The sequence below is a fragment of the Acinonyx jubatus genome, chromosome B4 (genome assembly GCF_027475565.1).
Source record: "Acinonyx jubatus isolate Ajub_Pintada_27869175 chromosome B4, VMU_Ajub_asm_v1.0, whole genome shotgun sequence".
Lineage (NCBI taxonomy): Eukaryota > Metazoa > Chordata > Mammalia > Carnivora > Felidae > Acinonyx > Acinonyx jubatus.
The window spans coordinates 137756798-137778903 of record NC_069387.1 but is presented as its reverse complement, the minus strand read 5'-3'; the positions used below and the strand labels follow the sequence as shown (position 1 = coordinate 137778903).

At 64.7% G+C, this 22106-nt stretch overlaps 1 protein-coding gene across 2 annotated transcripts in view; it reads right to left on the bottom strand.

Moving 5' to 3' along the window:
* Positions 1-22106, bottom strand: part of TAFA5 (TAFA chemokine like family member 5) — a 188769-nt gene that overhangs the window by 96754 nt on the left and 69909 nt on the right. The window contains exon 1 of one of the 2 annotated variants that reach the window (XM_027070413.2): positions 21441-22042. The exons of the other annotated variant lie outside the window; for it this stretch is intronic. Coding sequence (XP_026926214.1) covers positions 21441-21531 — 91 coding nt within the window. The 5' untranslated portion in view covers positions 21532-22042. Of the gene's footprint in view, positions 1-21440; positions 22043-22106 lie in introns of those variants that run through there. 2 annotated transcript variants of the gene reach the window in all.

Sequence of the window (22106 nt, the reverse complement as noted above, 5' to 3'; positions counted from 1 at the left end):
GCGTCAGGAACACCCCCAGCACCAGGCACTGCCCGCCAGGTGGGCACAGAGGGTGAGGAGGGAGAGATGCCCAAAAGGCAGGACCACTGCCACGCAGCTGGACCCCGTGAGCCCCTGACGTGGCAGGTGCCGCAGGGGCTGGAGCGGCACTCAGGGCGAAGAGGGGCGGCCCAGGGGAGGGGCCGGGTGACCAGTGATGAGCACGGCCCATACCAGCATCTCAGGGCGCGGGGGGCCCCGGACGCTCTCGGGCAGAGGTGTGGGTGCGACGTTCAGTCAGGGCGAGATGCCCTTCTCTCTCCGTGGCTCCCACGGCCTGCGTGCAGAGAGGGAAACTGAGGCCCGGCGGGCCAGGGGCCCTTCTGAGCTGACGCTAACGGTCCGGGACACACGGGTCTGCCTCTGGACCTCCACGGCGGCATCGCGCTCTCACCGGAACATCCGAAAAGCCAGATGGAGAACAGTCAGGCCACCACCTTGCTGGGGCCTCACCTGTGCGGCTGTGACAGCCACGGGGGTCAGGACCCCGTGTCCTCCCGATCCCCCACAGGCCCCCTGCCTGTGCAAACACCCACACGTACGTGTACGGCGCTCACGGCCAGACTCCTGCAAACACCCACACGTACGTGTACGCGCTCACGGCCAGACACTTACTCTTGTAAGTGTGCGCTTACACACGTGCACACTCACACACTCACCGTCAGACACAAACGGGCCCCAGAGGCCCTCGGCTGAACACAGGAGTCTCTGTCCCGTCGTGTGCTAATCGCATCCAAGGTGCCCAGATAATTGCACTCAGGTCCACAAGGCATGTGAGGCTGGGCCCTGCCCTCGCTCTGGGGCCCAACCCCCATGACCACGTGACCACGAAGGGGGCAGGGCCAGCCGTGCAGATCCCCCCACCGCCCAGCCCCGACCCAGCACGGGTACCCGGTCAGCACGGAGATGCCCCTCTGGCCTGTGGCCACATCAGGTCTGGCTGCGCCGTGTGTATGAGAAGTGGCCTAATCCACCTGCGAGTGGATTTTAGCGTCTCTTTGCTCCTAGAGTAAAGGCCTCCCTGTGGTGACTCTTTGCTATGGACACACCCGCGGCACCCGGCACACCTGCCCTCACCCCCTTCTCCAGGGGACGGTGCACCACACGCCGATGGGTGGACCTTGCTGAGGGCAGATGGCCTGGCTGACGGAGAGGGAGGGAGGCCCAGCCGGCCCAAGGCGGGCTCTGTGTTCCTGTCCTTCCGAAACGTGAGGCCAGGGGAGCCCTAGCAGGTGACGCCGGCCACAATGCCAAGGCCATCGATGGCGGTGGGTCCTCTGTCCTCGACCCAGCCTGCTCCCTGGCAGTCAGCCCTCCTGTCCGCCCAGGTCCCACGGGTCACGGCACAGGCGCCCGGCCCACCGGACAGTCAGGGCACCGCTGGGCAGTGTCTCAGGAGGCCTGGGGACACGGAAGGACCAACGGTCAACACAGACCCTCAGCATCACTGGGAACAGGTGCAGGAATGGGCTCCAGCGTGGCACATCACGTCGTCCACAGACCCGGGTGCTCCCAACCCCAGAGGCTTTGCCCCAGCACCGCGAGTCCCAGACCCCAGAGAACAAACCCTGAGTTTACGAGAACGGAGATTTCTAGAAGCCGTCGTGCCTGTTGCTCAGTCAGAGCTGAAACAGAGCAGCTAAGGAAGACTGAACGAACGAATACCAGGAAGTAATAATAACAAATAAAGCAGGCGTAAGAAACGCACCACAGGACCACGCCTGAAAGAAAGGACGGAAAAAGAGGAATCGGAGAATTCGGGTCTACGGGGGCAGCCGCCAGAGACGACAGATGTCGGTGCCGACCAGGCAGGAAGTGACAGCAAAACACAGCACCGGCCACATTAGCGCCCACAAACGGGACACGTGGGTACAAACCTATCAGAACAGGGACACGCTCTCTAGGCAGAAACCGCGGATCCCGACGAGCAAAGGCACTTAACGAGCAGAGACGCGGTCCACGTTCACAGGCCGGAGGCCTCAAGGCTGTCAAGATGTTGGTTCTTCCCACAACGTCTACAGACTCAGCACCGCCCCAAACAAGATCCCAGCGAGGTATTTCAGGGACGCTGGCCGGCTGATCGTCGAGTTTCCACGGAGACGCAAAGGCGCCAAAGACCCAACAGGACGCCAGGGGAGGACAGAGCTGGAGGACGGCCAGGCCACACGCCCAGGACCCACGGCAAACTACGTGCGATACTGGGCGAGAGCCGGGCGGAAACGGGTCCAGGGTGCGGCAGGGAGGGCTCGGCTACAGACGTGCCAATGCACCACCCCCCCACCTCTGACCAAGGAACAAAGACGGTTTTCCAACAGAAGGTTCTGGAATGGCTGGAGGTCCACACACACGCGAATCCAGACACAGACCTCACATCCTGCACGAGGATTAACTCAAACCGGGTTACAGACCTAATAGTCAAACACAAAACCGTGAAACCCCTGGAGGGTGACCTGGGGGATGATGGCGGTGGAGCAGAGACCGTGGCTCTGTCCGTGGCCTGTGGCAGCCGTGTGCCATATTCCCTCCCCCTCTTCACAAAGCACTTGGCAATGACCACATCCTGCCCGAGGGGCCACTGAGGCATCCGGCTGACACTAGTCCCTCCCTGGAAAACCAGTGTCCAAGCCTGGCCGCCAATTCAAGTCAAGCCCCTGCCTGGTCTCTGACCTGCCCTGCAAGCCAGGGCCCCCCATTCACTGTGTGCTGGGGACAGACGCCCTCCTGTCCCACGTGCTGGGGGCAGACCCCGTCTTCTCTCCCCTGTTCTGGGAAGAGACCCCCTGCTCTCTCCCCTGTACTGGGGGCAGGCCCTGAACCCTCCCCACCTTGTACTGGGGGCAGGCCCCGTCCTCTCCCCCCCTGTGCCTGGGACAGACCCTCTCCTCTCCCCCGTGCAGGGGACAAACCTCCACCCTGCCTCTGAGCACACGACAGCACTAATCTGTTCACGCTGAGGTTCATCCTGTGCCTGCGAGTGCTGCCTCCGTGGTACCTACTGACCTTTACCTGTTCCCGTGCCGGCCACTCAGGGACGTGCTCGCAGCAAAGGAGGAGCGGGGAGCCGAGCCCCGGGAAGAAAAAGATCACGGGGCTTCGCAAACAAGCAGGAGCCACGCTGCGGACAGGTCCCCTCCAGGAACCTTCCTTCCTCCCAGAGGCCTGGCCCCACTCTGGGTGGGAAGGGCTCTCAACCCACCCCCGACCGGACCCCGTGAAGCGACCTCAGGGCCAACCCTCAGCCTCCACCCGAGGCCCCGCGAGGCCCCGCTCTGCCTGCCGTGAGGGGTGCAGAAGCGTGTCCACGTCCCAACCCCGCACCTGTGCAGGAGACCTCAGGCGGAAACGGATGTGATCACGGTCCGATGAAGTCACTGGGGCGGGTCATAATCCAACGCGACCAGCAACCGAATGAGGAGAGGCAGAGAGACGGACCCCCAAGGAGGCGGCCATGTGACAACGGGTACACACACGGGAGAGTCGCAGCCACAAGCCCAGAAGGAAGGAGCACCTCTCGCAGATCCTCCCCCACAGCCCCCAGGAGGCCCCTCCGCCCGGACCTGCGGCCCCCGGCACTCGGAACGAAGGCACCTCCGTGGTCTAAGCTGCTCCCTTCTTGTTCCTCTGCTCCAGCAGCCTCGGGAAAGTCACGCAGCCACCCTCGCATCGTGAGCGTCCCGGCCCCGGGACGTCCTGGGCAGGAAAGGTGACACAGTCTGCCCACTGACCTCAGGAGCCAGCCGAGGCTGGGCACCCAGGGCGCGTCCCCCGGAGCCGGCCCTGCAGGCCCTCCACAGAGGGCAGCGGCCCAGGGACGGCGCCCAGCCGAGCGACGCGTCTTGTCCTTCGCACTTGGTGTTACCACGGGGCTTGGAGTCTTCCCTCAACCCGTCCCTGCCCTTCCGGCCTCCGGCAGGGAGGTGAGTGGCTGGGGGACGTGGGCATCACAGCGGCTGAGCATCCCCTCGGTACCCGCAGACTGCTCACGCGCTCACCAGACGGACTGTGCCTGCGGGTGCCGGCCACGAACGGGGGAGCCTCCACCTGCCAGGGTCTCGGGACGGTTTCTGAGAGGTTCCGGAACGTGGACCTCAGGGCCTGAGGAGTTTATTAAGGGCTGTAACGTATACACCCCGAGTCTGCAACGTCTGCACCCGGGCACAGTGACCGCCCCCTCCCAGGGGCTCCCACCTCCCCTGCGGCGCCCCCAATCCCCGCAGGGCAGGGATGGCTCCTCGTGGGCCAGATGGCTGCCCGAGAGCGGGGCCAGCCCTCCACCCAGGCCCCTCCTCCATGACCAGGTTGGTCAACTAAGTCAGGGCAAACGTCAGAAAACAGCCCCCACCTTCCCCAAGTGTCGCTGGGAGAGCCACTCATTCTGGGGGATCTGTGCCACGTGGCTGCTCAGAGGGTGGCCTGAGGCCTGTGGGCCTGGGCTCGGGACACGGGGAAGGCCCCGAGCCCCACCTCCCACCTGCCACCTGCCCTTCCCAGGGTGCCAGGCCAGCAACTCCTCCCGACAGGCAGGGAGCCCAGCTCCCTTCTGGGCAGCTTCTGTCCCCCACACACTCCCTCACGCCGTTCTCCACTTTTAAGTGGCAAGTGCCACAGCGTCCGCTCTCCGTCCTCGTGGCCTCTCCGCGAATGCTCCGCGGACTCGGCAGGATGTACCGAGGGCACTTCTTCATTCCGGGCAGCGTGGGTTTGCAATTTTGCAATAACTGCACACGAAGCGTGGTCTGCACTAGGGATCGAAGGCGGGTCACGGGCGTGTACCTTCCTGCGAGCCCAGGTGCGCACGCGATGCCTGGAGGACGGTCTTCCACGGCCCCTCACATTCCTGTTCTTCGGGACCACGGGGCGGGCTCGAGTTCACCCCTCGATGGAGCTACGCCCCCAAAGGGAAAGCTGCAGGGTCCGTCTGTACGGAAGTGACGCCCTCCTGACAGCAACTAGATGTTTCTGCTTCCCTGCACTGACCCACCCTGGTTTTCTACTCTTCCTTCGTCACTTGGCCAGAGCGTCCCTGGTACTAGAGGAGCCTTCCCTGGAGTGACAGTTTCCCAAGTCACAACAGCAAAGAGCAGAATGCTTCCACAGAGGGACCTTCACGTCCTATCACCCAACATACACACGTGTGCGTGTGCACACACACACACACACACACACACGGAAAAGTGAGGGAGGTGGCAGAGCCAGGGATGAGGAAGGAAGAGATGAACAGCAGGGGGGCTTGGAAGGGTGTTCCAGGCCCGACGGGGGCACAGAAATGGGGCACCCTGTAGCCAGAAGGGTGGAGGGGGCAGAAGCTGCCCAGTGAGGCGTTGAGCTCGCAGTGGGGGACAGCAGCTCCGGCCTTTGAGGCAGGTGGGTCCTGTGTGAACACCCACTTATCACGGCCATCAAACCATCATCACTGTCACTATCATCACCATCACCGCCATCGTCATCATCATTGATCATCACCACCATCATCTCCGTCACCGATCATCACCGTCACCACCATCACCATCACCTTCTTCATCATCCCCATCATCACCATCAACATCACCACCACCACCACGACCATGACCATCATCGCCATCGATATCAACCATCACCGTCAACATCACCATCGTTAGCATCATCATTTCCATCACCACCACTATCTTCATCATCCCCATCGTTATCACCAGCACGATCACCCATCATTACGACCATCATCGTCATCACCACCACCATCATCATCACAACAACAGTCCCCTCCCCCCGAGAAGAAGATAAAGTGAAGACACCCTATAAACCAAGATTCCTTCCCAAGTGTGCTGCTTCCTGCTTGTACCCTCTGGAGAGACACTCGGCCTATTCCTCCCATCTCCCCGTAGCCCTGCTTCTAGGGGGCCAGCGAGGACAGGAAGGAGGAAATATTCAGGAGGCAACCACCATCCAGGGGCTCACTTTCCGTCAAGGAAATTCAGGACGACACAGGAGCAGGGCCTGCCATTCTCGGCTCACATTCCTGGCATGCTGTTGGCACAGAGGGGTGTAGGAAAGAAGGGGGACTTTGTCCCAAAGCCACCTGTCCCCGGGCCACAAGAGGCGACAGCCAAATCCTCCGTCGGCCTGGGACGCGGTCTCCATGACAACCACAAGCAGCTGAGCCGCCAGCTAGGAGCGCCCCATCGGGGCTCCACACGGGTGTGCACAGGCCACTGGTGCCAGACAAGGTGCTCCTGGTGTCCTCTCCCCAGAGCGTCATCGTACAGCATCCCAGCACCCTCAGTGGAAAGACAGAGGGAAGGTGCCGGGGCCTTCTCGTGCCCCGATGGGATGCCCCGTGTGCGTGTCCACGCCGCGTCGTGACCCTGCGCGGAAGCCCCACGTCTCTGCCCCACGTCTCCCCGGGCTGGGTGAAACCGGGGCCTCTGTGGCCCCTGGCAACTGAGAGGCGGAGGTGAGGGGGGGGCCTCGCCGGGGAGCCGCCCCACCCTGCAACACATTGTCCCGAAAAGCCCGAAGTGCCCGCTTCCTGGCAAGCCCACCACTGAGCATCTGTGAGGCCGTACAGCTGGAGGCGCGACCGCCATCTGCCTGGGGACCTCCTCGCCCCACCGTCTCCTGAGACGCAGGAACCGGGAGCGGGGGCCTGCCCCCGCTCACACAGGCTGCCCGGCCCGGGAAGCGCAAGGCGGGACCGGAGCCAAGAGCGACGCCAGCGCTTATGACGCAAGGTCTCTTCTGGTAAATGAAACCTCCCACCCGGGAAAACGGAGGGCCCAGCACCTCCGAGAGCCAGTCTGCATCAGCCCCGTGTGCCCGTCCACCGGGGCGCTCACCGCTCCGTGCCGAGCGAAGGCACAGCCTTGCGGCGAGGTCGTACCCTCCCCGGAGAGTCCAGGCGGGTCCAGAACGGCGACTGCTGGCCGACGCGCCCCTGAGCCCGTTCCTGAGGGACCGGCCCTGCCTGAAGCCATCACCCCGTTACCTCCGCAGGCCCCTGCAAAGCCTTCTCGTGCGGCAGGAGTCAGAGACGTGGGACCTGCCCGTCCGCAGAGACCCCGGACTGGGCACCCCCAGAGGCCGCTGGGCAGCCCAGCACCACCGTTCCCTGGCCATGTGGCCCTGCTGCCCACCTCAGCCCTGGCACGGACACCTCCATCAGCGGACTCACCACCTCCGACCCCACATGACACGGCTCCCGCCCCCCTCCCCCCCCCCCCCCCCCCGAGACGCTGAGAGGTGACGGCTACTCAGGGCTCTGCTGACCCACGCACTCGGCCCTCTCCAGGTCTGTGCCGGGCACCTGTCAGCACCAGGCCGCTACGGGGCACGTAATGGGATGCGGCTGTGCAGGAGACCCAGAGAGGGGACAGACACACGTGGTCTCTCAGACGCGGCCACGATCGGAGCCCAACACGCACGGACGAGGGGCAGCTCGTGCCTGAGCCGCTGCAGGAACGTTCTGTGCCACCCGTGTGGTAACGAAGACTGTCCCGGAGAGCGGAGAGCCCTGCAGACAGGACGCCGCGAGCACCCCACACAGAACCGCCGCGGATCGGACAGCGAACGGGGAAAAGCGGCCGCATCGGCCCCAGACGCCCGCCCGCCACCTGCTGGTCAGGGGGGTGCACAGGGTTGACAGCACGCACTGCAGTGCGGGCTTGGGGGGCCTCTGCACGCGACCCGCTGGACGGAGGGAGGCCCCGGGCTCGCTTCCAGAGGCACGACGGCGCACCCGCCCACGGGGCCTCGAAGGCGCGCACGGCTGCCCTGGCCAGCACGTTCCCTTCCGAGAAAAGGCGCAGACGGGAGGGCCGGCGATGGGGAACCCGTCACGTGAACGTGAGCCCACGCGGAGGAATCCCCCACAGCCGCGTGAGAGAACACCGTTCCGGAAAGAGCTCCAGGAACTACTGCAGAAAGGGCAAACGTAACGTTCTCGTGTGTGTGTGTGTGTGTGTGTGTGTGCACATGTGTGTGCGAGCGCTCCCACTGAGGGCAGGAGACGCTGGAAGCACCACCCGGCTGGCCGCTGCGGGGCACAGGATCGCCGGGGAAGACATCGTAACTCAACACCTGTACCTTGCGAACTGCGTGCAACACAAGGTGCCGTCGGCTCAAACGCCCACCTTTACGCACACATAACACGAGACGAGGTGCATAAAGACACGTGTGGGTGCCCACACGAACAGCCACACTACTGTGCACGCACACACTTCAACACGATGAATCAGAGCAGACACGCTCCCTGTGGCAAGAACAAGCGTGGCCACGAGGGCTGGGACGCAACTCGCAGAGCTGGTGAACAGCCTCCTCTCTGAGCCCCGCCTGTGGCGCCACTGGGGCCCCACCCCACCTGCTGGCCTCCCCGAGGTCCCCTCGTTGTCCAGAGGGGCCCAGCCCAGGCACGCGCCCCCCACAGAGAGAGTGGGAGACACAGAATCCGAAGCAGCTCCAGGCTCCGAGCTGTCAGCACAGAGCCCGACGTGGGGCTCAAACCCACGGACCGTGAGATCGTGACCTGAGCCCAAGGCGGACGCTCACCCGACTGAGACCCCCAGGCGCCATTTTAACCACCTGTCACTGTGCAGAGCAGGGGCATCGAGCACATTCAGTGTGGTGCCACCGTCCCCACATCCGTGTCCAGAACTTGGTGGTCCTCCCGAAAGGAAACCTGCTCCCCACTAAACACCAACACCCCATTCTTCCCCCCAGGCCCCAGGAAGCACCATCCGACTTTCTGTGTCCGTGATCGGACCACTACCAGGCCACCCGCCCAAGTGGAACCGAACAGGAATTCCCTCGAGCAAGACTTGGTTCACTTAACGCCAGGCCCTCACGGGTCGTCCACGTTGCAGCAGGTGCCAGAACGTGCTTTTTCTTTACGCCTGAGTAATAGTCCACCTCATCGGCACGCATCCCGTCATCCGTTCACCTGCCGGCTTTCTCAGGGCTGGGAAGGCCGCCGTCCGCTGGTCTCAGACATGCGCCAGGGCCCAGAGCCGGCCGAGCCCGCGGGGACCAGAAAGGAACACTCGCCCTAGGCCCCCCGAGGCGGCGTCCCCTCCGCCGTCCCCCCCCCCCCTTGTCTGAAACAACTCCGTCTCGGTAACTTTCAGGACAACAGAGCGTCGTTTTAATCAGGCGAGGAGAAACCTATCGGCACAACGGCCGGAATCTTCCCAGACCAGCGAGCTTCGTCCTTCGTCACATTCACTCCCTCGTCAAACCCTGAGATGCAAACACCGCCTTCAAGATGCATTTCAAAAGCTCTGCCACGAGCCTGCTTAACACAAAAGTTAAGATTTGAACAGTAATACCACTAATTCCCTGGGAATCAAGCTTACGTACGGAGGGGTGGGAGATAATGAATGTCCTGTAAGAACCACACTGGAAGTTGCATAATCATACTTAATGATTGTGTTTGCATAATCTTGCCGCTTAATAAGGCCGCGAGATATCATGTAGCAGAAGTTTTAATTTACTTAGCTCAGAACTCAGCTGTACTGGAGACCGTCTCTGTTCTTAAAGGATTAGACCCTGAGGAAGTCGGCACGGCCCCACACGGACGCCAATTAACCAGCACCCAGGATCTTCTCGGCCCCCGGAGGCAAGACAGGTGCTGGGGACCCTCACCTGCAGGCGGGCGGCTCACTGCACCTGTTGGGCTGATGCCCATCCCCCGAAGTGTCACTTCTCATGTGTGGCCCACGGGGACGGCTTCGGCGGCCCCCACGGAACCCCACTTGGCCTGCCTTGGCCCAGAGAAGGGCTTCTGGCCCCCCTGCCCAGCAAGGATCTCATCACCGCTGGTGGCGTGCTGATCGTCGGAACAAAACGCATCTGTTTCCCCAGCCTCTTCTGTGTGGCTGGAGCCCCTGAGTGCCGTCAGCTGCATTCGGTCCCGGCAGGCTCCAGCTGGAGCTGGCGGGGAACAGGGGGGTGGTTGTGATCGCCTCCCCGCACCCCTGGGGCCCCGAGGAACACAGGAGCCTAGAGGGCAACCATTCTGGGAACAGGGAGTCCCCCAGACCTCTTTGGAGGGCCCCCGGGTTGCGTTTCTGCCCGGGAAGGCACAGGGAGAATTCCTCTGCGTTTCGGAGCAGTGGAGGCCAAGGCTGTGGGCACACAGCTGGGAGTGTGTGCAGGGAGACTGGTGCTTGCCACTCCGCCGGGTCACAGGCTCCAGGAAGCTCTTCCGTCCAGAGTCGCCCGCGTGGACATGGGGCTTCACACGCCCGGCGCTGACAGGTGCGGTCAGGTGCAGTGTCTCCCCGTGCAAGCAGCGACGCCCGCAAGCCGAGGGTGGCTCGGGGGCTGGGGGGTGGGGGCACGGACTCCTCTGGGCAGGGCAGGGTACACCGAGGAAGCCCATCTGCTCCACCTGCCAAGGCCATCCGAGGCTCAGTGACCAGCCAGACAAAGGCTCCCTGGGCATGGCGGTCAGAGCGCCAAGCCACGGGGTCCGTGTTCCCAACAGCCCACCCGGAAACACAGACAGGGTGCCCGGTCCGTGGTAGACGACTCAGAGCTGGAGACCACGTGCCACGGCCCAGCCCCAGACAAAGCTCCACGGTCACACTCAGTAAGGAGCAGGCAGCTGGCGGGACCCACACGGGGGCCCCCTGGGAACGGTGAGTGTGGCCCCGCGCCCCCGGGTGCTGACTTGCATTGGACACACACGTGCCCAGCCCTGGGAACAGACCAAGAGCAGCCCCCCACCTCGTGCCTGAGAGCAGACACGTGTGTCACTCGGGGGACAGGGCAAGTACAGATTCGAGGGCCCCCACACAATGGCTGGTTACAGGAACATTTCTCTGCAATCTGATAGCCTGCCGGGCTCAGACCCGGCACGCCCATCAGTCCTCCTCTGCAGACCCCTGCCCGCCCCCCCACCCCCCCCCCCCCCGGCCCATGCAGCCAGCTTGGAAACCCCTCCCTGTTGTACCAAGAACGAGAAAGCCCTCGGCCGCACCGGTCTCCCTGCCTGAAGACCCGTTTCCCCCAACATCTGCCAACATCACTAACTGAGACCCACGCGGCCCTGGAGGAGTCAGTCTGCTGCCGGGCCTCAGTTTCCCCATGTGCGAGGTGACGTGGGCGGACCTCCTCTGTGCCGTCATCTCTGGGCAAACGGGCTCCGAGGCGTCACCTTATACGCAGAAGCGGGAAGGCGTCCAGTGAGCAGACAGTGGGCCGGGGACCTGTGCGCAGGGACTCGCCCAGGAGAGCGCAGCGGGCCGGTGAAGGCAGTCGGCAGGCCAGCCACCCCGGAGGTGCTCTGCCCCCAGCTGGGTCACCAGGGGATGGCTCCGTCCCGGGGCTACAGGCAAGGCCGTCACCAGCTCTCCTGTCCCCCCTCAGCAAGCCTCCCCCAGGCCCAGGACCCCGTTGGTGGCTCTCCAGGCACCAACCAGGTACCACGCCAGGCTCAGCCCCGGGGGCCCCGACCGCCCTCTTGAGTGACCCCATGAGATCAGCCCCAGAAAGCACAGGCAGGACCTCATGAAGGCCCCTTTTGCCTATGTCTGCTAAGTATTCTGGAAAATTCCATGTACCCTGGATCGTCACCCAACACGGGGCCCTCCCTCTGACAACCTCCATCCAGAGCCTCCCAGAGCCCAGCTGAGAACTGCCTCTCAGCCCCCAAGGGAGAGGGTCGGCATGAACAACGAAGAAGCAAAGGAGGGGTGGAAAGATGGGGGGGGGGCAGTGGGGACACGGCGGCCAATCCGGAGTCCTCCGCCCATGTCAGAGGACAGACGGGCGGGATGGTGATTCCAAGCTGGGTGTGACGTGAGGACAGCACTTTCCACACGCTCAGCTGTGACCTCCTGCATGCGTGAACACACCTCTCCCTCACCACCACCCCGGGGGACCTGTGCTCACAGCCCCCCGATGGGGGAAACTGAGGCACGGGGTCCTTAAGCCCCCAAGGTCAGTGGCAAAGAGAAGAGCTGAGCATGGCAAGGAGGGTGTTCAGTGACAGACGGGATGAGCCAGTCCCCGGAAGGACGTCAGCACAAGGCCCCATGCAGGGGGCAGCTCAGGAGACCACTTGGACCAAGAGATTTCTGCAGAAGCCCCAGGGAGCCCTCCGGCCCCACCCCTGCGGCCACCTCCCAGGTGTCCAGGCAGATGCTTGCTGGGGGAGGGAGATTCCTGGGCCACCCCCAGCACCACACCCTCACGTCTGCAGGGGCTCAGGGCCACGTGGCTTCAGCAAGCCCCTCGCCGCCTTCGGCCTGACTCCCCCCGCCCCCCACCTGCCACCTCGGGGGACGTTACGTGACACGGAACAGGTCAGGCATGCAGGGGGGCTGACTACCGGCCTTACAGACAGGCTGGGGTGCCCGCCTCTTCCTTCTGCCCAGCACGGCCCCAGCAGGCTACTTCCAACGGCACTCAGTGCGCCCCCTTTGCCTGGGACTCCACGTTGGGGGCACAGTCCTGCCCTCATCCTCGCTCGCCTGCACCCCTCCAGCGGCCCATGCATCCCATGTCCCCTCCCTAACCAGTAAAAGGACCATCTGTACCGTGAGCTCCCCTCCCATCTGGACCAAGCGTCCTCACAGGTACAATCAAGGCTCTTGAGACGCGATCGTCCTGGATCTGGGAGGAACCGGAGCCTCCACAAGGAACCCGTTCTGCCCCCACGGTGGCCTAGACCGTGGCCTCCAGAGACAAAAGACCGGAAGGGTCTGCGGCTCAAAGTGTCCACCCACGGTCCTTCGTGACGGCGGCCCCAGGAAGCCGACGGAGCCACCTGTCCATCCTGACCTCCATTGTGGAGCCCGGCTCCCCCGCTGAGCCAGGCTGGACACCCGAGAGGAAGTGACCAGCATTTTGGAGCCCAGCCCCCCAGCCTGCAGAACTCTCCGGAGCTCCCGGCGCCCTTGGTCCCAACAACTCCCAGCACCCAGCGCTCAGTAGGTGCTCAGGATACGTGCACTACACCCACCCCGAGTCTCTCCACGAACGACACCGCACCCGAGTCCCACCTTCCTGTCCAAAAGAAGCCCTTTCTCTCTCTTAACCAGAAAGCCAGCGCCATGGCCACAAATAGAAGGTACCCATAAAAATAAACACACGGCCGTTAAAATGAAAAATGCCCACCCGTGCTGCATAAAGCGTGCCTCACTCCGCGAAACGCTGGATTTATGGGGGAGGCGTGCTCGGAGTTTCCGGGTGGCCCCATCCATCCCACACCTGACCTGGGGGAAGCGGCTTCTGCCCCACCCGGCAGCTCCAAGGTCATCACTTCCGTGGGCCCAGACACCCTGACCGGAAACCGGACAGACGGGGGAGGGCAGTGAGACCCAGCACCCGGGAGAACACGCTTCCCTGAGCCCCCGGCACATGTGGCGTGACTCCCGGTGACGTGACTCCGGTGACACGGCGTGTGCCCCCTCCTCCGTGCGCGGCCTATCCGTTTCTGGAGCTGCCCTGACATCACCACGAACATGTGGCTTCAAACAACAGAAATCCACTCTCCTGCAGGCCTGGATGTGGAGGGTCCAAGACCCAGGTGGGGCAGGGCTGTGTCCCCTCTGGAGACTCCCGGGGAGGGTCCTTCCTGCCTCTTTCTGCTCCTGCTGGCCGTGGGCAGCCCTTGTCCCCCAGTCTCTGCCCCCGTCCTCACCCGCGCCTCACCCCCACGTCTCTTCTCTTATAAAGACACCTGTCGGGGGACTTAGGGTGGACCCTCGTCCAGGATGATCTCATCTCGAGACCCTTACCTTAATTACATCTGCAGAGACCCTGTCTCCAAACAAGGCCGCATCCACGGGTCCAGGGCACACGTGGTTTGGGGGGGTCCCACTGCCCCGCTGCTGTGCGTTCCCCCCAAGTGCACACACTCGGGCCCCCGCTCATCCTCTCTACACACTGGATCCCACTGGATCCACCAGCTCCCCGGCACAGAGGCCTGCTGGCTTACAGCAGGCCCTTGATCTGTGCTCGAGCCACGCCTACTGAGGCTGTCACGGGGCTGCGGGTCCCGGGACCGGGTGCGTGCTGCCCTGGTGCCCCCCAGGGTACCTGGTGCCCCCCTCTGCGTTCAGAGGGCTGAACGCAGGCTGTAAGGCCCACAGAGCACAGTCATTTCTAACAAGCTCTGCGCTCCGTCTTTGGTGAGCAAACCAGAGGGCCTGCCTGGCTGCTTCCGGAAGCGGAGGAGAAGGAAGGTAAGGAGTTAACAAAACCCGCCTTCTCCAGGCAGAAAAGAGCGTGTTTAAAGATGGAACAGCCTCCTCTAATTACGCACGGGGAAGATACCACAGGGCCGAGGGCGGACACGGGCAGTCGGGGAAAACTGGCCGGGTCCTCGGGCAGCCTCTCAGAGGGCAGCTCACCCAGAGCTGGAGCCTTCTAGAACCACCCTCCCCGCCCAGGTCGGGGGACCTAGAGGCAAGGGGCAGGGCAGAGGGAGCCCCCTCGGCACATCCAACCACAGGATCCCACCGTCGGACCAGGAGACCGAGGCTCAGAACCGGTGGCTGGCGTCCAGGTCTCTGCCCAACCCCTGTGGCCTCCCCTGCACAGCGGGGTCACGTGGGCAGACAGCCAGCTTTGAGGCCAATGTCACCCTGCCCGAGACCGCCAGCGGGCGCCCGTCCTGCAGGGTCGCTGCCGCACCTCTGTGCGGCTTCCCAGGATGCACATCTGCGTTCCCGCAAGGAAGAAAAAGTGGAGCCCGGTGCTCAGCGTCGAAGGCCCTGGGGCCTTGGCCAGACCCTGCATGTTCTGTCCTTGACTTCCCAACCACACCCTCCTCACGGGGTAGGTGAGGCCATGGGAGGTAACGGGGGAGCCCCGGCAAGACCAGAAACGAGGTCCAGCCTGGGCTGGGGGTGGGCGGCGGGAGGCCCCGCTTCTGAGAACTCCAAGGCGGCGTGAGGTCAGGGGCGGGGGGGAGGGTGACACCGCTCCACGGGTGACACGCTGACCTTCGGGACCCAGCAGAGCCCGGTCTGTTTTCTGTGGTGCAAAACAAGAACAAAAGAGGACAGGGCAGAGGGCAGAGGGCAGAGAGCAGAGGGCAGAGGGCTCGGCTGAGCGGGGGCAGGGGGCACGAGCACCCCCAGCCCAGGAGCAGGTGCCGGTCGGACCCCACACAGGTCATGAGCCGGCAGGCTGAGGGCCTCCAGGGACGCCGCGGGGCGACTGCCTCGGCCCTTCGAGGCCCCGTCCCACCCGTCGGGAGTCCCAGGCACTCGGGGACAGCGAGAGCTGGCAGCTGCCACTCTGGGCGCCTGAGGTCCACAGCAGCCCCGCGGGTGAGAACAGCCACTCCAGCAGGCGGCCCGTCCTTCTACCTCAGCTCAGGGGCTTCGGGAGGGTTGAGCCCTAAGGGCTGAGGGCCCTGCCGCTTGGAGGGCCTGAGACACAAGGCCACGTCGGTCTCATGCTCCTGGAACCAGCGTGTCCGTGGCCTCCACCGTGTTCCCAGCTGCAGAGCGGCCTCCCCCGTTCAGTGAGAATCGGACGGAATGACAAGTGACTTGTGGACGCCACTAGGCAGGGAGGGAAAGGCGAACCGAAGACACGCGCAAGACCACGTCAGTCCCACAAGAGGCAGGGCCCCTGGAGCTGCTGGCACCACCCCTCCCAGGCTGGACACGTGGCACACACACACCTGCCGTCCACGTGACGGGCGGCAGTCCACCCAGAGCGAGCCGCGGCTCAACCCTAGGCGGTGGTCTGAGTCTCTGACACGTGACGCATCAGGCTGCAGAGAAACTTCTGGCGGTCCGGGGCAGAGCGCTGGGACCTCTCCGTGACGGCTGGGAGCGGCGGGGGCACGCGGGGCGGACCTCCAGCTCCAGTCCCTACAAAACTGTTGGGACAAAGGGGTTCCGTGCTCTCGGGGCTCACCCGGGAGCTGCCGTGGGCACCTTCGGGGTCGCACAGCTGCACCTGCCACGTGTACCTCAAAGAGCCCACACAACAGGGAAACGGATTCGCACACCCTGACTGCCTCCCTGGGTTCATCCAGGCACCTGCCTGCAGGCAGCGTAGACGCGGAAAAGCGATGATCCAGCAAAGCCAGGGTCTCTGGGGAGCTGCCCACCCCCCTCCCCGCCTGGCGCCTGGAGGAAGCGCCTGCTCGCGTGGGGAGCTGGGGGTGTCGACAGCAAGGTCCCCCCCCCCCCACCTCGGCCGACAGCCGGATAACCCTCCTCCCTGCCTGTAGCCGTGGGCCACCCCTGCCAACAGCTTCTGCAGGGGGGCTGTCAGCAGTGTCCCCACGCACTCAGTAACTAAGTAACCGCCAGAAAGAGCAGGTGGGTCTGGCCGTCTTGCACCTGACTCACCGGGTCTACGGAGCGATGAGAGCCCCCCACCGGGAAAGGCAGGCTATCAGCCGAGGCTGGTGAGCGGACCCCCCAGGACTCGGGCCGGGTCCCAGGGTGGACCTCCGCGGACTGGGCTTTTCTCCCACCCTTTCCCCGTTCCACTAGTCCTCAGGCTCCCTTCCTTTTGGGGAGCCCCCACCTGCAGAGGTGGTCCTGGGGTGGGGGCCTGTCCATCCATTTGTGGGGCAGTTGGGGGGGGGGGGGACACAGACATGTGCTCCCGGCCCTGGGAGGGAGAGGAAGCCTTGCCCTTTCCCACAGGGCTCCCCGGAGCCAGGATCTAGAGTCCTGGGAACGCTGGCGACCACAGCTGAGGCCCCCCTGGCTGACAGCAGGTGGACAGCAATACGGGCCATGAACGTTCATCCAAGAGGAGCCCCGAATCCGTTCCCTGAAACGTGCCCCAGTAGCTGCTCTATGCTACCTGTGCAGGTGCTCACAGCGTAGGTCACTTCACACGCGTCACATACTTTCATGTGCTTTTCATTCCTGTGTGACTCAGGACACAACGGACGGGCTTCCCTCCGCCCCTGTCCTTGCACGCCATCGCACAGGCGCTCTGCCCCCTAATTAAGAGGCTGTATTTTCAGTCGGGCCCACGATGCATGTGATATACTCCACACGCCTCAGGACGGCATATAGAACCACAGACACACGGGGCCTTTGAATAATTCAACCAGATGTCACTTACTAGTCATTGACATCACCACCAAAGGAGGGGACGTGGCCGCCCCTCCTGCCCCCTCTGCTCCTGGTATCCCCAGACGGCGTGCGGACCACTGAGCGAGGGCTCCGCACGTCCCCGGCGCGGCTCCCCGTGCCATTTTCGGACAGAACGAGGTGGGAGGCTGCTGCCTACCAGAACCTCAGCCAAGGCCTCGCCGTTCCCAGCGTGGGCACGTGCACGGCCCCCACCCCCACCGCAGCGGTGCCCCCAGACACCCCAGGGCTCTTTGGGGGCCCCCAGAGCACAGACGCCCCCGCCCAAGGCCGCAGCGAGCCGTGTCACATCGGAAAAGTCCCCTCTGTTTCCAGTCCTGAGGATGGGATCTCGGCGCTGAGATTCCCATTGAGGCTGGTGTGGGTTTCATTTATCAGATTCTTCATCACACGAGAAACGATAGTAAATGATGATAAAGGAGCTGGTTATTTTTAACGCCCTCCAATCCCACCCCTCCCGAAGCCACTCACACGTCCCCAGCCCCCGACGCATCTGCTGGAGGGTTGGGGAGGCGCCATGCGGGGAGCAGGTGGAGGTCACTGGCACAGCGGCTGAGGGAGGCCAGGCGCGGGGCTGCGGCCCTCTCTCTGTGAACGAGGCTTGCCTCTGCAGCCGCGACTCTGACGACGGAGCTGGGCACCGTCCCCCGGCCCAGAACCGCCAGGAACAGCTTCCCCGCGGAGCCCGCACCAACCCACCGCGGGCCTCCCGCCAGCCCCTGCCGGCTCACGCCTCGGGGACACGCATGCGTGCCACATAACCGGGAGAGGCTGTCGAGCTGTTTGAGCCAACGAGCATTTCCGACGGAATCCTCGCTCAGGAAGGGTGCCGTGTCAGTCCCCGATCCTCTCCCTGGCCCTTGTTCAGAACAAGCTGGTGGCTGCAAGGAAGCTGGTGACGCTCGGTGCCAGCTGCGAATCTCGTGACCACGACAGCAATTAGCGACTACGGAAGGCCGCCAACTAACGGAAGGCCGTTAAGGGGCCCGATGGGGTCACACGTGCCCTTTCCCAGCCTCGGGCTCACAGAATTACCCTTCCCTCTCAGAACAACGAGCTGACTCGGGACGTGAACGCTGGATCGTATGTATCCACTCTATCACACAGCCTGGCCCGGGGCGGCGGCTGAGGCCTCGCGGGCCACAGCGACGGCACTCGGAGCCCCGGGACCGAGGCCGGCACACGGCGAGGGCGGCCGGCCCGGTGCCGACCTCCCCACCCCGCCGCGAGCGCTCGGTAGCAGCTGTAAGAAAGGCTGTTGACACGACACATGCCCGTCTCACGCACTCGTCTGCCACCGAAAGGGTTTACAGAGAGAGACTTAAATCCCCAGACCACGTTCCAGAAACAAATCCCAGCTTCGCCCTTCCATGCAGACTTCCCGGCCTGCTCCCGCCCCCTCCGGGTCCCAGAGCCCCCAACACCTCGCCCCACAAGCGGCCTGGCTCGGCCGGGCATCAGCTCTCACGTCTCCCCGCTCCTTTTTAGTGTTTCTGTCGCTCTTCCTGTTACATTAGGCATCGACACAAAAGCCGTTAACCTGCGGGCAGTGCTGTAATCTGTCAACTGAATAAAAGACGGAAGGAAAATATATTAAAGTCCCTTGAAGAGGAAGGTGGGAAACACTGTTATGATCCTAGCCGTTCCCGTAACCCCCTGTTCCGAGGCCCGACGTAACTAAGGACGTAGAGGAAGGGGTTCCCTCTGCCCCTGCCCCAGCGCCCCGTCACCTGGGCACCTGCCTCCTGAGTAGGCAGCTGGGTTTTAAATCTGGTTCCCGAGACCCCCAAACACACATTTGCACGCTGCGTTCAGAAGCAACAGACAGGCCCCTCTTGTGTCCCAGGGGGTCGGGGTGGCCCCAGGAGTGAGCCGAGAAGGTGCCGCCCAGGCCCCGGGGCGTCCCCACTTCCCACACCGGGGCCACGTCCGGGGCTCCCTCTTTGGCCCTCGGCCGGCCGAGCCAGGCGGGACCCACCCAGGGGCCAGGATCTTCCCGACAAAGGCCGGACCAGCCACGGCTGCAGTCGGGGAACCACAATGTGCGCGCACCTCCGGTCACAGCCCGATTCATCTTCCCAAACGCTGGGAGGCCGGCTGGCCAGAGGGGGACCGGTCAGCCACAGGGTGGCCCGCAGCTCCACACACAAAAGGTGAAGTGTGGACAAACGGCTCCCTGGGTCCCCCATTCTTCATCCCTGAAAAGCCAGAGTCACGGAAATGGCTACTTAATCAGCCCTTTCGCACTCATCTGCAGACAACAAGTCACAACTGCCGGCCGGCCCGCCTCGCCGCCCCCCTCCCGCGGGCCAGCACGCTCCTGGAGGGAAGAAAACCGGCTCCCACGGCCTGAGGACCAAGAAGAGCCCCAGGCCTCCCCTGTGACGAAGGGGACAGCCCCTTGCAGCCAGTGCCTCCGTGTCACCGCACGCTGACAGACCTCCGGCGCCTGGACGGGCAAACACTGGGACTCCCCGTCTGTCTGAGAGACATGCGCCTTCTGACCACACGCCTGCTCCACGGCCCCGTGGCCCGGCCTCCTCGTCCTCCACGGCCTGCCACCGCATGACACACACGTGTGTGTACCTGTCTGCTTAGAGTGAACACCGAGATTTCCTGTGAAGGGCTCTCCACGAGCACCCACAAAAACACTTCACTCCGTGAGCCCCTTTCTTCCCTTAAACCCTGCCCTGCCCTGCAACCCGGCATCCTCCAACCCAGGGGACAGAAGCTCTTTCCTCCCGGCCAGAAGAAACTGTCCTTGAGACCCACGCCTCAGGAGCATGGTGCTGTCCCCTGAAGACACCAGGACCACTCAGTCCCTGTGGGGAGAGCGGAAGGGACCCGTTCAGTCCCACGCAATCGGAGTGGCCAGCGGCCTGACCCTCTTTCTAAATCATTGCTTTAATATCAGGGAAAGGGCTCTTCGTCCCGGGAACTTCCCATGTAGACGGGCACTTTCGACCTTGGAGAGAGACGGTAAAACTTTAACGCGCGATCCCTTTCCAAGACGAACCCCCCCAAACGGGAAAGACCAGGGAGAAGGGTAAAGAATTAAAGGCCCAACAAGGCCCAGCTGCCCAGGGTCCCTCTGGCCACTTGGGGGGGGGGGTCCTCTGGTCCCCTGGCAGCAGACACGGCTGAGAACAGCCCTCTGGGGACGTGCCAGCCCCGTGGGACCACCAACCCAAGGCAGGACCGCCCACTCCAGAGGCAGGTGGCGTGGCCGGGAGCTGGCCTCCAACTTCACCCGCAGGGCAGGGCAGGCCAACAGCAAGCCCCTGGGACAGTCAGCTCCCCCTTCAGGTCCTGGACCCAAATTCCACGGAGGGAAACGGCCACCAGGCCGATGGAGGAGGTCACCCAGCCTGGGGCTGGCCTCCCACACCTACCTGCTTCCCTGGGAAGCCAGCAGCAGCTCATTAATTAGGCAGGGAAGCAGCTGAATGTTGCAAATCCTTCCTTTGTAGGAACCCAAACCCAGGGCTAATGAGGACGGGCTAGCATTCCCCAGCCACTCCAGCTCCCTCCAGTGCTCAGCGCTCCCTGCTGGCCAGGGGGGCGCGGGGCGGCCGCCCTGGTAGCAAGGTGCCTGAGGGCAAGGGCGGCTGACAGCCCCAGGCAGTGGGTACAACTGAAGGCCTGGCGTGCCCTGGGTCTCCTGTTCTGGCTCAGCCCTGGCTCTACCAGGACCAAGCTCCAGGAGAGCCCTGCTCGGGGCCAGGAAGTTTCCAGGAGTGCCCACCTGACCATATCGGAACCGGAGGTCCCAGAATACCCTCCAGCCTCGAGGGTCCGACCGTCCAGGCATCCGCCTGAACCAAGTCCCAAGAACGGGATCCAGGGGCCCCCGCTCCAGCAGGCACCCGGAGGGCAGCACCCCCCCCCCCCAACCCCCGCACTTTGGCGACCAAGTCCCGGCTCTCCGAGCCCACGGGTCCCCGATTCGGCTGGGAAGGTGGCGTGGGGAGCGGCATGCTGCGCGCAGGCCTCGCCCTGGCTCCTGCCGGTCCCCCAGCCCCGCGCGCGCGCGCCCCGGCCCCGCCACCGTGGAGCGCGGGTGCCATCTACCGAGGGCCCGCGGAGAGCGGGCGGGCGCCGCTGCCAACGGGGCCGAGTGGGGCAGGGGACCGGCACGGCAGCCTCGGCGAGAGCTGGGGCCCCGAGCGGCGCGAGGGCACAGAGGCCGCGGCGCCCTCCCCGCGCCGCCGGTGAGCCCCGAAGCGCCGGGCGCGGGAAGGTCCGCGCCGCCGCTCCGGGCCCGCAGTGGCGCCGGCGGAACGTGCTGGAAGCCCGGGCAGCCGCGGGGACAGCGCCCGGGGGCCGGTCCGCGCCGGGGACAATTACCTTCTTTGAGGAACTGAGCGTGAATCACCAGGACGAGGAAACAGCAGAGCGCGGCCCCTGCGAGTGCCCAGAGCGCCTTCAGGAGCTGCATCGCGGAGTGCCCACTCGGCCGACGCCCCCGAAGTCGCGCAGCGAAGGTCCAGGCGCCGCATCAGCGCCCCACCGGGTGCAGCCGCCGCGGCCGCCCGCTCGCGCCCCCCATCCGCCGCCACCGCCGCGGCCGCCGCGACTGGAGGCGCCACTCCGGGCGGCGATGCGCGTCTTTCGGGCAGGGGGAGGGGAGGGGCGGGGGGCGCCGGGGAGGGGCGGCGGGGCGGGGAGGTTAGCAGAAAGTCTCCGGCCGCGGCGGCCGCCGCTCCGGCCACTCGGCCACCATCGCGGGCTGCGGGGCGCCGGGGGCCCGGGCGCGGGGGGGCGGCCGCCGCGGCCCCATGAATCAGCCCCGCCGCCGCCCCCGGAGCCGCGCCGCCCGCAGGGCCCGGACGGCGGGCCGCGGATTGCGCAACGGCCGGCGGCGCGGGGGGGTGCTGCGCGCCCCGGCCCCTCCGCCGCTGCTCGGCGTCGCCTTCTTCGTCCCCTCCTCCTCTTCCTCTTCTTCCTCCTCCTTCTCTCCTCCTCCTCCTCCGCCGCCGCCGCCGCCTCCGCCGCCGCCGCCGCCGCGCCGCG